Below are 14096 nucleotides of genomic sequence, written 5' to 3'. Positions count from 1 at the left end.
TGGCGAAGTTTTTATTGTTGGTAGAACTCAGCACCGTTTTGAAGTTTGTTCGTAGTCTTCAATCAATCGAATTATCCCTGGACATTATGCTATATAGGTGCGGGAAACCGTCCACAAACTGTACCTGATGATGTCCTTGTCTCACAATCGCGTGATGCTCGTCTATATTGAATGCTGTCGCCTCTGCCTTGGTCTCGCTAATATGAAGGTATTCTAGGAGCTGATTTCCACACGTTGAATCTGTTCTGAACTCCTTCTTCTGGTTTGCCTCAGATCATGATATCATCTGCAAATCCAATTGCATTAATTTCAATAAAACTTTTCTGGTTGTTCTTTATTCCATCGCACATAAAAGTGATGAACAGTAGTGGAGACAGTGCACTGCGTATCTGTACTATATTCATGGTCTGAAATCATAAAGATCGTTCCTCTCCACCGAATGATTCACAATACCGAATTACCAACGATCCTCGGAATACTTCACAACATTCATCGTTCATGAAAAGCTGATGCTGCACCCTCGGTGTCCAAAGATGTTAACAACATTTCCGAATCTGATACACTTTTGTTCGCACGATGCCGAGCTAATATTACTCACGGTAGGAGTTTGCCCTGCCTCATAGGCTACACTGTGTGTGAAGCTAAACGTACTGCAGATCTTCCATAGTAATAAGCTCATCTAGGGGTTATAGGTAGGGAAGTTTCTATTTCTTTGATGAGGATGCATACTGTTAGCCGTGGTAAAGAAAGAGAAATGTATCAATTTCAGGTATTGGACTTCGGTAAGGAAACAACTAAGGAAAAAGGCGTAAGTGTAAATGCCAAATTTCATTTTACCAATTATGGTCTGCTCACGATGATAAAAATTTGTCGTCTCCCAGATTCTGTGCTGGCAAAACTTTGTTGCACAAAGAAGCGAGTATTCTTACATATCTTCTTCACTGGTAATCTGTACCATCATCACACCCAGAACCTGTAGAGGGTGTTTACAGACTTCCATAACACTTTACAATAAGGAATGAGTATCTAGCTCAAGCAAAGGCATTCAGTTACATGGAAACAAACGATTGTCAGTGTGAACGCGATTTGATATGACAGCGGTGCGAAAAGGGAAATGAGATATTTGCTGTGGAAACCTTGACTCGGCACAGTTCCACATCATCTGATGACAATTATCCGGACACCCCTCCGTAATGCGGGACTGACTGCTGGATGTCAGGTGGATGCGAGTGTATAAAAGGAGGTGGAGAGTATCGTGTTGTCAGCAGAGAAACAATGACAGACGAATAGGTTAGTCAGAATACCTCTCTTACATCGAGCGTGGAATAGTCATTGGATGTTTCCTGAGAAGATCCATTGGAGATATTGAACGCTTCTCCAGTTGCCCAAGTCGAGTGTCGTTGACGTCATTGTAAAGTGGAAACGTGACGGTAGAACCACAACTGAACCAAAGCAGGTAGATCTACCGAACTGACGGACAGGAACGGTCGAGCATTGCGGAGGACGTAAAAAATCGCACGAACTCAGAGCACACAATTATCGAGCAGCTCCTCAGAAGCGACACATTTCTGTAGTTATTGCTAACCAACGCTTGTGGAGGTGCAAACAGCGATGCCACTCATCAGTATACGAGTGGAAACGAGTGCTTGAATCACTTTGTACCCTGTAGCAAACGGATGAAAGAGGATTTTAGTTTGAGAAATGCGTGGAGAATGTTACTGTCTGCGCCGACAGTGGAGTGCGGAGAAAGTGGCGTTATCGTATTGGAGTATTGTTAGGGTGTGATGCCCGTATTGTGCTTAAGGAAACACTAGATGGGAAGGATATGAACATAGGCTGAGAAGAAAAAAATCGCAACACCAACAAATTACGTAGTGTAATGAAATTTTTCTAGCACACTTGTCTAGGTAGTAGATGTAAGAGATTAATACTGCAAGATTGCAGGTTAATGTAAGCACGAGATAAGCCATTGTAAATGTGAAATGCTGGAGCATTAATAACCGGTGTAACTGCCATAATATTGAATGCAAGCATGGAAACTTGTATGCATTGCGTTGTACTGATGCTGCACGTCAGATTGTGGGATGGAGTTCCATGCCTGCTGTACTTGTTCGTCCAATACCAGGATGTTAGTGCTGTTAGTAGATGTCGCTGGAGTTGTGGTCTGATGATGCTCCACATGTGCACTATTGGAAACAGATCTATTGGTTGAGTAGACCAAGATAGCATGTTGACACTCTGCAGAGCGTGTTGAGTTTCAACGGCGGAATGTGCGTGAGGATTATCTTGTCGGGAAACACACTCTGGAACGCTGTTCTTGAATGAAAGCACAACAGGCCAAATCACCAAACTAATCCACAAATTTGCAGTCAGGGAGCTTGGGATAACGACTGTCATACGAAATCGTACCCCAGACCATAACTCCAAGTGTTGTTCCAGTGTATCTAGCACACAGACAGGTTGGTTGCAGGCCCTTAACACGCCGCCTCCTATCCAACACACGGCCATCACTGGCACCAAGGCAGAACTGGCTTTCACCAGAAAACACAACATACCTCAGTCTGCCCTCCAATGAGCTCTCGCATGATACCAATGAAGTTGCAAATGGCAGCGGTTTATGGTCAGTGGAACGCACGCTACAAGGCGTCTGGCCCGGGGCTGTTCTTGAAGTAATTAATGTGTCACTGTGGTGCCAACTGCTGCTCAGTTTGCTGCTGTATGTGCAGTACGACGCGCCAGAGCCATACCCCGAAGACGATGGTCTTCCCTCCCGGCAGTGCCACGTGGCCGTCCCAAGTCCGCTCTTCTCACGACTGTACATTCTCGTGATCACCGCTGGCAGTAATCATGCACAGTGGCTACATTCTTTCCAAGTCTATCTACAGTATCGCAGAGGCAACATTCAGCTTATCGCAGCCCTATTGTACGACCCTGTTCAATTTAAGTGAGGTGATGATATTGGCGTCTTTATCGCCTTAAAGGCATCCCTGACTGCAATCAACTCACATTCAATCTGAAAGGTAACTAAGTCTCACGACCTTTACAGCGTGTAATTAAAGCAAACTCGAATTGCATGCTCACAGTGACGCTACTAGTGGCACTCTTATGCGAATAGCTCGAAATTTGAGTAGACATCGTTTTTCAGATGTAGAAACACGACTACCAGTTTTCGTGTATGTCGCAGGACACCTTCGTGTTGCAGCATTTTTTCGTCAGTGTATTTTATAGCATCGTGTACTTCATAGAGTAGAAGAACAGTTAGCAGACGATGCAGGTCTCAGCACGACAATGCACCTTATAATAAAGGTGCTGCAGTGAGGCATAGATTGTGGACAATAACATTCCTGAAATGGATTAGCCTGCACAGAGATCCGACCTGAACACAATGGAACACTTTTTGGTCGACTTCCATTACTTCAAACTGCAGCGTCCTACAGCACAACGTCCTCTAGTTTTGGGCTAGCATTCCTCCACATACATTCAGACACCTGACTGTAAGTGTTTCCACACAGTTTCACGCCGACGTAAAGGTGCGTGGTGGACACGCACGGGTACTTTTGAACAGCTACCGAATATCCGCCACAATGGCAGCTGCATTCCAGGGAAACGATTTCTAGAACTTATGGAGTTACTATTTTAGAACGTGTTTACCTACAGCGCTACATCTTGAGTGAGTGGCCCTTTACTGTGTTGGGGAATACCTGATTGGGGCTCCCACCAGCCAGAGATTATACTGTGTCACGTTTCAGGGCGACAGCGGCGGCGCGCTGGTGGTCGGCTCGCAGGGAAGCTACACGCAGATCGCCGTCGTCAGCTGGATTTCGGGCAATGGTTGTTCGAGCGGAGACCCGGCCGGCTTCACCAGGGTCACCTACTTCCTCGACTGGATCTCAAGTACCGCCGGCATCGCCATTCCGTAAAGGCAGCACATTCATCACCAGCTATTTCCAAATTCCTCGACAGAAGAAACTGCGAACAATACAGAGCCCCAAATAAATAATTCAGTATATGAAGTGTCTTATTTATTAATTTATTGATCCTTAGGCCCGCATCTCGTGGTCGTGCGGTAGCGTTCACGCTTCCCACGCCCGGGTTCCCGGGTTCGATTCCCGGCGGGGTCAGGGATTTTCCCTGCCTCATGATGGCTGGGTGTTGTGTGATGTCCTTAGGTTAGTTAGGTTTAAGTAGTTCTAAGTTCTAGGGGACTGATGACCATAGATGTTAAGTCCCATAGTGCTCAGAGCCATTTGAACCATTTTTATTGATCCTTAATCAACCAGAGTGTGAATGCGTCAATTACACACACAGTTCATCTGTAAACTTCTTTATGAGTTCCATAATTTCAGTTCCATGTACGAAACATATAGATAACGGCACTTAAGAAGGCAGCCATGTTGTTTTGAAGCCGCAAATTATGCCAAAAAAAAAGTTCTTACGCTATTCGTCATTACCAATCACACACAGCTAATCTTGGAAGCAGCCAGAAGCAACTCGATTGTAACACTTGCCTGGTAGTTTCGTAAATGATGTACGTACTGTGTAACTGTTTTGTTTGTTGCTGTTGTACGAGGGCATTTCGAAAAGTAAAGATACAATGGCTCACAGTCCTTAAATAGAAAATTTATTTAGAAAAGGTCAGTTACATCTTATTAACTGGATTATTAGTTATTTTTCGACATAATCACTCCCGTTATCCAAACATTTGTTAAGTCGGTGCACAAGCTTTTGTATCCCACAGCCATAGAAGGTTGTCACTTGTTGTCGGAACCACATTTCAACTTCATCTTTGATCTCTTCATCGTCGTGGAATTATTTTCCACCTGGATGGAACTTCAGGTAACGGAAGACACGGAAGTCGGTGGGCGCAAGGTTCGGGCTGTATGGCGGATGGTCCAATACGTCCCATTTGAATTGTTTGAGTAGTGCTTTGGTTACGAGCATTATGTGAGGCCGAGCGTTGTCATGAAGCAAGCGCACTGCACTTGTCAGCATTTCCCTGCATTTGTTTTGAATTGCCCTTCGAAGACGTTCCAAAGTCTGGCAATATGCAGCGGCATTAATTGTCGTTCCAGGAGGCATAATTTCGAACAGAAGAATGCCTTGTCTGTCCAAAAAAACAGAAGCCATGACTTTCTTCGCTGAAATCGACGTTTTGCATTTCTTGGCTTTTGGTGAATTCGAAGGGCGCCTTTGCATTGATTGTTGCTTGGCTTAAGGTGTATGGTGATAAACCCACGTCTCGTCACCTGTCACAATGTGATCAAGGAACTCGTCACCTGCTTCAGCATAGCGTGTGAGGAAGTCGAGTGCAAAGCCCATCCTTTTCTTTTTGTGTTCTTCCGTTAAAAGTTTGGAACCCAACGGGCACACAATTTCCTGTACTCTAACTTGACAGTCACAACGTCATAAAGAGTTGTCATTGACACATCTGGTATGATCTGATGCAATTCTTTCAATGTGAGACGTCTATTCGCACGAATTGCTTCCTCCATTCTCTGAAGAAGGTTATCAGATATCACAGATGGCCAACCTGTTCTTCGTTCGTCATGAACATCGGTCCTACCTTCAGAGAAATGACGACACCATTTCGTTACGTTTTGTCGATTCATAATGTTCCCATAAACAGAAAAAATTTCTTTGTGAATATCCGCTGGTCGCTGACCTTTTGCATGAAGAAAACGTATGACGGAGCGCACTTGGCATTTGGCAGGATTCTGAATCGCCGCAGCCATTTTAAACACCACCTACTCCAACCAGAAGCAACGTTCAACTGCCAAACGACCGCGAGGAGAAAGCTAACGGTTCAAGGTTAACACCAGTGTTGCCAACTTGCTCGTCAAAACTCTTCTGTTCCTCTGGCGTACGGTGTATCTTTACTTTCCGAAATACCCTCGTATATGTAAACTGTCTCCTCTTCTTCAACTTTCGTGCGTGTCTTTGTTTTAAGGTAGACCTGAACAATGTTTATGAAAACGCTTTTTGATAAAAAGAGTCGTCAAATCCGTCTGAAAATGTATAACTGTATAACAAATAACTTTTACCAAAATTCATTATAAAACTTAAGTCCTTAAGTTTGTGTGCTAAATAAGCTATCCTATGATGTTCTATACTGTGCAGTGTAGAGTGCTTCAGTGTGTGATGTCACAGTGCTTGTCTTAGAGTCAACACACGAAACAAACAGAATAAATATTCTATGTAAAATTAAAAAATCAAAATTTGAAAGCATAAATATCCAAAATGCTTTTATTAAAATACCCTGTGTTTTTACGTAAGCATACTGGTTAAATAAACAGTCGGAAACAGTGGACTTAGGGATGTTTATGAGTGTGGAAATCTCGCCAACAGCCCTATGACACAAGTGACACGCAGTCACCTGACCACGTTCGAAGTTCCTGAGTTCCGCGCTGCGCCCCATTCTGCTCTCTCACGATGTCTAATGACTACTGAAGTCGCTGATATGGAGTACCTGGCAGTAGGTGGCAGCACAATGCACCTAATATGAAAAACGTATGTTTTTGGGGGTGTCCGGATACTTTTGATCACATAGTGTATGTGTAACTAGAAACGTGCGGTCTTGTAAACGTCTTAATATTTTTTATCACATGACTCGAGATTAGCTGATAAAGGTGAAGTGAATAGTGAACTATTCCATATTATAAGGATATGAAATACTATTCAGCGCTTCTGCAGACTTCATTGATTACGATATTTAAAATGAACACCAGTCACGATGCTTATGAGTGTTTATGAGTATCAATTAAAAAGGTTGCAGAAAAGTAAACAAACGCAGTAATAAAATGAACTGAGAATATTAGTTCGCAGAATGTTTGCACGCTCGACGCTCATATCCCTACCACGTTTCAGGCAAATTGGGTGACCACATTTGCTGCACTTACGCCACTGCTTATACGCCCTTTTCCTTCTTTCTGACGCACTACACTTGATACACGTCTTGCTCTTTTCCATTCTGTCAATTGGTGTACCTCTAACATGTCGTCATCAAATAATTCTCCTGTATTCTAGATTTGGTAGGCGATTTTAGTCCAAGTATTCCTCCTTTAAAAATGTTGTCTTGACGCGTTGTTGTTGCTCTAATGGACTTTTAACGTACCCACTTGAGATTGTCTTTGTGATGAAAGACTGTGTTTGCTGTGAATAGTTTCTGTGGTACAGGGCACAAGTGGCTCTGCTTCCAGTGGAGCATTTTCTTCACTAGTTTCACACACTGTTTCATGGTGACCACCAGCTACCACAAAATTAAGTCGGCATCAGCTCCTAGAAAATCGCTCCATGATATAGCTAAAAATTAATGAATTCACACATAAAATAAAAAGCTGTGACACAAAAATTCTGAAAAATCAATTGATATGAAAGTAAGCATTAATTAGAAACATGTAGACTATTAGACTTATCTAATTATTACAAGTGGTGCGAAACGTGCGGTCAAACAGGCAACCTATTCCGCACTCAGTTCTAAGTAATATACTTTATCGTTACACTGACAGACTTAAGCTGATTGCTGAATGTTGCTTTACACGCAGCATGCATTAAAGCGAAGACACTGAAAAAGAGAGGGTGGTTTTTTGCAGTGCTGCCACACTCAATGTTCAAATGAATTATGGGTCTGAGAGGTCATTGTTTAGAGTTAAAGGTTAAACTTGTTCTAGCATTGTATAATGCTATAAATGTGATTGCAGGAATGGTTTCAAAACCCCTAGTAGATTCTACACTGACGCTGAGTTAGCTCCTCTTCTCACTATAACCTATAGCAGATCTCTCAAACAAAAAAGCGGGCCAAGTAGTACGAATAATGCACATGTGATTCCCGTTTACAAGAAGGGTAGTAGAAGTGATCCACTAAATTATCACCCAGTGTCCTTCACATCCGTATGTTGTAGAATCTTAGAATACGTTCTGAGCTCAAACATAATGAGGTATCTTGAACAGAATGACCTCCTCCATGCCAACGGGCAGCGTGGATTCCGAAAACATCGATCATGTGAAATCCAAACATTTTCTCACTTCACACAATGAAAGCTTTGGATCAGGCAGTCCGGTAAATGCAATATTTCTTGACTTCCGAAAACAAGTTGACTCAGTATCACATTTATGTTTATTGTCAAAGGTACGATCATTCTGTGGGTCAAGTGAAATTTGTGGCTGACTTGAGGATTTTTTGGTAGGAATGACGCAGGAGATTACCTTCAGTGGAGAGTAATCGTGAGATGCAGAAGTAACTTCACGTGTGGCCCAGCGAAGTGTGTTGGGTTCCTTGATGTTCATGTTGTATAATAATGACCTTGCGGACAATATTAATAGTAACGTCAGAGTTTTTGCAGATGATGCAGCTATCTGTAATGAAGTACTATCCCACAGAGTCTGCATAGATATTCAATCGCATATTCATAAGATTTAAAAGTTGTGCAAAGATTGGCAACTTGCTGTGACGCTCTGAAATGAGTAGCTGCAGACTTCAAAAACCGAGAAAAACTTCAAGGAGTCACTGTTGGAATCAGTCAAGTCATACAAATACCTGGTTGTAACACTTTGCAGGGATGCGAAATGGAGCGAAACATAGGCTAAGTCGTGGATAAAGTAGGTGGTAGACTTCGTTTTATTGATAGAATACTCAGGAAAAGCAATCAATCTACAAACATAATTGCTTAAAGATCGCTCGTCCGACCCATTCTAGTATACTGCACAGGTGAGTCACACCATACCAAATAGGACTAACAGGGGACGTCGAACGTGTACAGAGGAGGGCAGTACGAATGGTTACAGGTCTGTTTGGCGCGTGGGAGAGTGTCACAGAAACGCTGAAGAAAATGGACAAGGAGACGCTTTAAGACAAACGTAAACTTTCCCTAGAATGCCTGCTTACAAATTTTCAGGAACCATTTTTGAATGATGAGTCGAAGAATATATTACAAACCCCTTTGTATCGCTCACATAGGGATCATGAGGACAAGATTAGATTAATACAGCACGCAAGGAGGCATTTAAACAATCATCCTTCCCGCCCTCCATACCTGAACGGAATGGAAAGAACCCTAATAAATGTTACAATGAAACTTGCCCTCTCCCATGAACTTCACATTGGTTCGCAGAGTGTTGATATATATGTAGATGGAGGTTTAGGATACTGTCTTGCTGTCTTCATTCAACAATGCCTAAGCGCTACCGATCAAGCGCCAGGAAACGAACTAGGTGTCGCTATTCGGGTTTCGGTAGGAAAGGTTGCGTGCAGCTGAGTGGCACGATAACTGGTTTGCACATGTTATGATATGAGTTTGCAAGTGTTTTCGTCGATTAATAGATCAGTAGTGAGTAATTATTCCGTTTATTCGTACGTGTAATTAATTACATATAAAATCAGCGGAAAAATCAGTATCGTCATTCTACAAGAAGTACCCATTCGTGAGAAACATTACTACAGGGTGTCCCAAAAAGAATGACTCAATTTTAAATAGAATTATTTATTGGGAAGATGGGCTGAGCACAATCAAATTGCATACTAAATTACTCATAAAAGACAGAAGTTTATAAAAATCCATCATAAATGTTCAATATGTCCTCCATTGGCAGCATGGACGACATCTAGTCAAAAGCCGAATTCATTCCAAACTGAGCATAAGGTGTCTTCTGTCACTGAAGCTACAGCAGGTGATATTCTGGTTTTTAGCTCATCAATGTCACGAGGTAGGGGAGGAACGTAAACACATTGTTTAACATATCCCCACAAGAAGAAATCACATGGTGTTAAGCCAGGGGACCTTGGAGGCCAAGAGTGTAAAGCCTGGTCACTCGGTCCTGTAAGCCCTATCCAATGTTGAGGCACGTTGGCATTGAGGAAACTACGCACGTTATTGTCCCAGTGCAGTAGTGCTCCATCTTGGTGATAGATGAAATTGTTAGAGTCAAGTTGTGGGAATAACCAGTTCCGTAGCATTGCAAGATATGATGGTCCTGTTACGATTTCTTCCTCAAAAAAAGTAGGGTCCGTAAACCTTGCTTTGCGAAACAGGACAAAAAACATTTACTTTGCGCGAGACTGTCTGCACGCTCTAGGTCAGTGCTCTTTGCGACATCTAGCGGATTTTTTCTTAAACTCTAGAGCATGCCGATTACATCTAGCGCTGTTTCAGTTAACTTATGACATTTGTCTCAATATTATTACAAGTTAAAATCGGGTTTTACTTTTAAGGACACCCTGTATTTATATGGTTAGAAACGTTATCGTGGACTGTCATAGAGTACGAATATTATTCTGCAAAAGCAATCCAGCGATGGCAAGGCTCATTGTGAACGTGCACTAACTTCAAATGTTAATTCGAACTTGGTTGGCTCCACACAAACTTAGGAAATGTGTTACTTACGAAACCAATAAATGAGGGAAAATGGTATGTACCGTCATCCTCTGAAAGCATCATTTTTGCACTTTACTATGCAGCCACAGTTACAGTATGTGCTGAAGAGCCGGCCGTGGTGGCCGAGCGGTTCTAGGCGCTACAGTCAGGAACCGCGTGACCGCTACGGTCGCAGGTTCGAATCCTGCCTCGGGCATGGATGTGTGTGATGTCATTAGGTTGGTTAGGTTCAAGTAGTTCTAAGTTCCAGGGGACTGATGACCTCAGAAGTTAAGTCCCATAGTGCTCAGAGCCATTTGAACCATTTTTATGTGCTGAAAATTGTTTCCATGTGCCTCAACACATGAGTGTACGTGCCGTAGCATGTTCTGTCTGACACGTTCACATCGGTCAGGCTGCATCTGAACAGTGTCACAGGCAGCATGAAAACGCTAGTCCATTGTATCCACATGTGAAATAGGCTCTGCATACAGAATACTTTTGTGATGGCCTGATAACCACAAATCGCACGGGTTGTGATACAGTGAATGAGCGGGCCACGGCTGGACCCCCTCGCCCTATCCATCGGCCAGGGAAGACATGACTGAGATGCGTCCAGGCGTTAACGGCGAAGTGGGTTGGACCACCACCATGCAGCAGTTCCACATCCCTTCGAATCATCAAAAAAATGGCTCTCAGAACTACGGGACTTAACATCTTAGGTCATCAGTCCCCTAGAAGTTAGAACTACTTAAACCTAACTGACCTAAAGACATCACACACATCCATGCCCGAGGCAGGATTCGAACCTGCGACCGTAGTGGTCGCACGGTTCCAGACTGAAGCGCCTAGAACCGCTCGGCCACTTCGGCCGGCTCGAATCATCAGTGGCACTTCTTTCAGCAGGAGAGGCAAAGTCACCCGCTAGGAACACCTGTTAGGAGACTTGGAAGAAAGTCTGGTCCCAAAATACAATCGCCAGTCATCTCGTCCACATATTCCGGTTGCACTGATGCTGATTCACTGTCACCATACCATGGGAGTTCTGCATACTATCCCACGGATGACTGTTATGAAAGTTGAAGATACCTCTCCGCGTAAAGGAGGCCTCATCTGTGACTAGGATGGATTACACCAATCCAGGAATCGTTGTTGCCTGGTGAAGAAACCAGTGACGAAACTGCTTCCCATGTGGAAATTCTGTCGCTAGTAAATTCTGTACACGCTGTAAGTGATAAGGGTAGTAACAACTATCACGAACAGTGTTCCACACGGTCGTCTGGATTGATCTGCACTGGTGGACCAACTGCCTGGTACTGACAAGGCGGTCGCACGTCCACAATGTTAATCGATTTTCATAGAAGTCTGGTATCCGAACTTTTCGGGTATGTCATTCATGATTTCCTGATTCCTGAAACGACCCTATCTCAGACGAACGGCGAAACACTAGTGCGAACATGAATACTTAAGTTGTTGTCGGCGGGGATAGATCTCCTGATACAATCTTGCTGCCCGCTGCCATTTGCCTTTCCGTAAGCAAACACCAAGATGGCAAGCTCTCGATTAGAATACGGAGCCATTGTGTGTAACGCTGTATCACATCCACAAGGTGAATCAGCAAGAGAAGTGAACGGGACACACCGCTTGGTGGCTAGCGGAGTATATATGTAGATGTAAACCATTGCCAATTACTAAGCAGGAGAGGGCGCTGGGGCATGAAGAATAAGGAACAGTACCGCCCTCTAGAAGGAAACCGTGCATACTATAACTGCGGGTGCATGGCACAGTGCATATTAGACCGAAATCTGGGTAACAAAATATGATTGAATAAATGGTCTCTAGCATGGAAACTATGCATTTCCAGTCATAAGTTCATTAGACCTTTTTTGTTCCGTAACCTTTTATCGATCAACCCCTAGAGTTTGTGGAAAAAATCACCCTGTATATTAGACTTGGAAAGCTGAAAATTGGTATGTAGCCTCAGTTTCATGTAAAGACATTAAATATGTGACATCAATGAGCTACCTCTATTAGTTTTCAAGTTATTTACTAAAAACCAAATTTGGAACGAAAAAGAGATTGGTGACGGGTAGATTAGTTAACATCTGCATTTTTAATAGAAAGTTCTAAGTACAGCAGTCGATTACATTCATGCAATAATACAGCTGTACCAAGGTTCAAGACTGCATTGTAAATAACAATGGTTACAAGGGGCAGACCAGAGGTCATGTTCTATTGCCGTTTCCATCCTAAAAATTCTAGCCGGCAATGCTGTGGAGCAAAAACTTTTTCAGAAACTAGGGCAAACTTAGCTCTATTCACATAAATATTAAGAAGATTGTAAATTGTTAAATGACAGAGCTATTAACTAATGTGTCCGAGAAAGGGGCCATTTAAATAATGCTGCCTGTGACTAGGGTGGTTAACACCAGATGTTCCATTTGGCGGTCCGCTCCACCCCTATGTAAACAAGCCAGAGAGGCAGTACAAAGACACAATTCGCACTGATATATCAAACTGTCCGATTCAGTCGAACGCCTATGTGCATTGTGCGTCAGATGACGTCAGATGGGTAGATCTGAATGTGTTTTGTGTAAAAAAGCCGGAAGTGAACTCATGAGGACTGTACACCGTCCTGGATCGCTTAGATTTCACGGAAGTAATTGTCTGTGTGCTGTCCGTGATGTTGACAAAACCGAGTGGCAAGTGGCGAGATTGTTTTTCGTTTATACGGCGAGCGTTAAACTTTTGGCGACTAGAAGTTATTGCGATATACCATTTTACCTCTGAATTGTTAATAATGCTGTTTCTGATAGGGATATTAGTTATAATACTAAGACATATTTTTTGTGCGTGTGAACTTTTGCAGATAATATACATTAATAAGTTAAATCTAAACTTATATTTATTCTTGATGCTGCATAGTAAATAGCTAGTAGGAACATTTTCTTTCGGTGAGCACAAAGAGTAATGTGGAATTCCTGAGTGGAAATTATGGTCAGTATGTTCTCCATCGCTTTCTAGCTGCAGCAAATATAGTCTAAGGCTCTTGTAGATGGCGAAGTTTGGTGGAAAGCTGACACAGGTTGGGTGGTTTGGGGAAGGAGACCAGACAGCGTGGTCATCGGTCTCATCGGATTAGGGAAGGAAGTCGGCCGTGCCCTTTCAGAGGAACCATCCCGGCATTTGCCTGGAGTGATTTAGGGAAATCACGGAAAACCTAAATCAGGATGGCCGGACGCGGGATTGAACCGTCGTCCTCCCGAATGCGAGTCCAGTGTCTAACCACTGCGCCACCCCGCTCGGTAGCTGACACAGTCCTTTTATTATAACATAATGAAGTAATGATCAATTAGTTATGACGCACTTCCCCACGATCCATTACTCATGTCCGATAGCCACAAGCAACTGCTGAAATGAAGCAAGAGTAAAAACCATAGGCGAAAGGAGACTGCAACATCTCTCATCGATTGGAAGCATCAGGTCATACACTGAGGTGATGAAAGTCGTGGGATACCTCGCAGTATCGTGTCGGATTTCCTTTTGCTGGGGTAGTGCAACAAATCGACGTGGCGTTGTCTCGACAACTCCCCTACGGAAATACTGAGCCATGCTGACTCTGTATCCTTGCACAATTGCATATGTGTTGCCAGTGCAGGGTTTTGGGCACGAACTGACCTCTCAATTATGTCCCATGAATGTTCGATGGGAGACATGTCGGTCGATCCGGGTGGCCAAATCATTCGCTCG

The 14096-nt window shown here is 43.3% G+C and overlaps 1 protein-coding gene across 7 annotated transcripts in view; it reads left to right on the top strand.

Annotated features, from left to right (window-relative positions):
• The window catches only part of LOC126236697 (brachyurin-like), a 173885-nt gene that overhangs the window by 50153 nt on the left and 109636 nt on the right, over positions 1-14096 (top strand). For 2 of the 7 annotated variants that reach the window (XM_049946208.1, XM_049946205.1), the window contains one exon: positions 3750-4009. The exons of the other annotated variants lie outside the window; for them this stretch is intronic. In XM_049946208.1, the coding sequence (XP_049802165.1) occupies positions 3750-4000 (251 nt within the window). In that variant the 3' untranslated portion in view covers positions 4001-4009. Of the gene's footprint in view, positions 1-3749; positions 4010-14096 lie in introns of those variants that run through there. 7 annotated transcript variants of the gene reach the window in all.

The sequence above is a fragment of the Schistocerca nitens genome, chromosome 2 (assembly GCF_023898315.1).
Source record: "Schistocerca nitens isolate TAMUIC-IGC-003100 chromosome 2, iqSchNite1.1, whole genome shotgun sequence".
NCBI classification, from domain to species: domain Eukaryota; kingdom Metazoa; phylum Arthropoda; class Insecta; order Orthoptera; family Acrididae; genus Schistocerca; species Schistocerca nitens.
The sequence above is the reverse complement of the archived record's forward strand: the minus strand, read 5'-3'. Positions and strand labels throughout refer to the sequence as shown.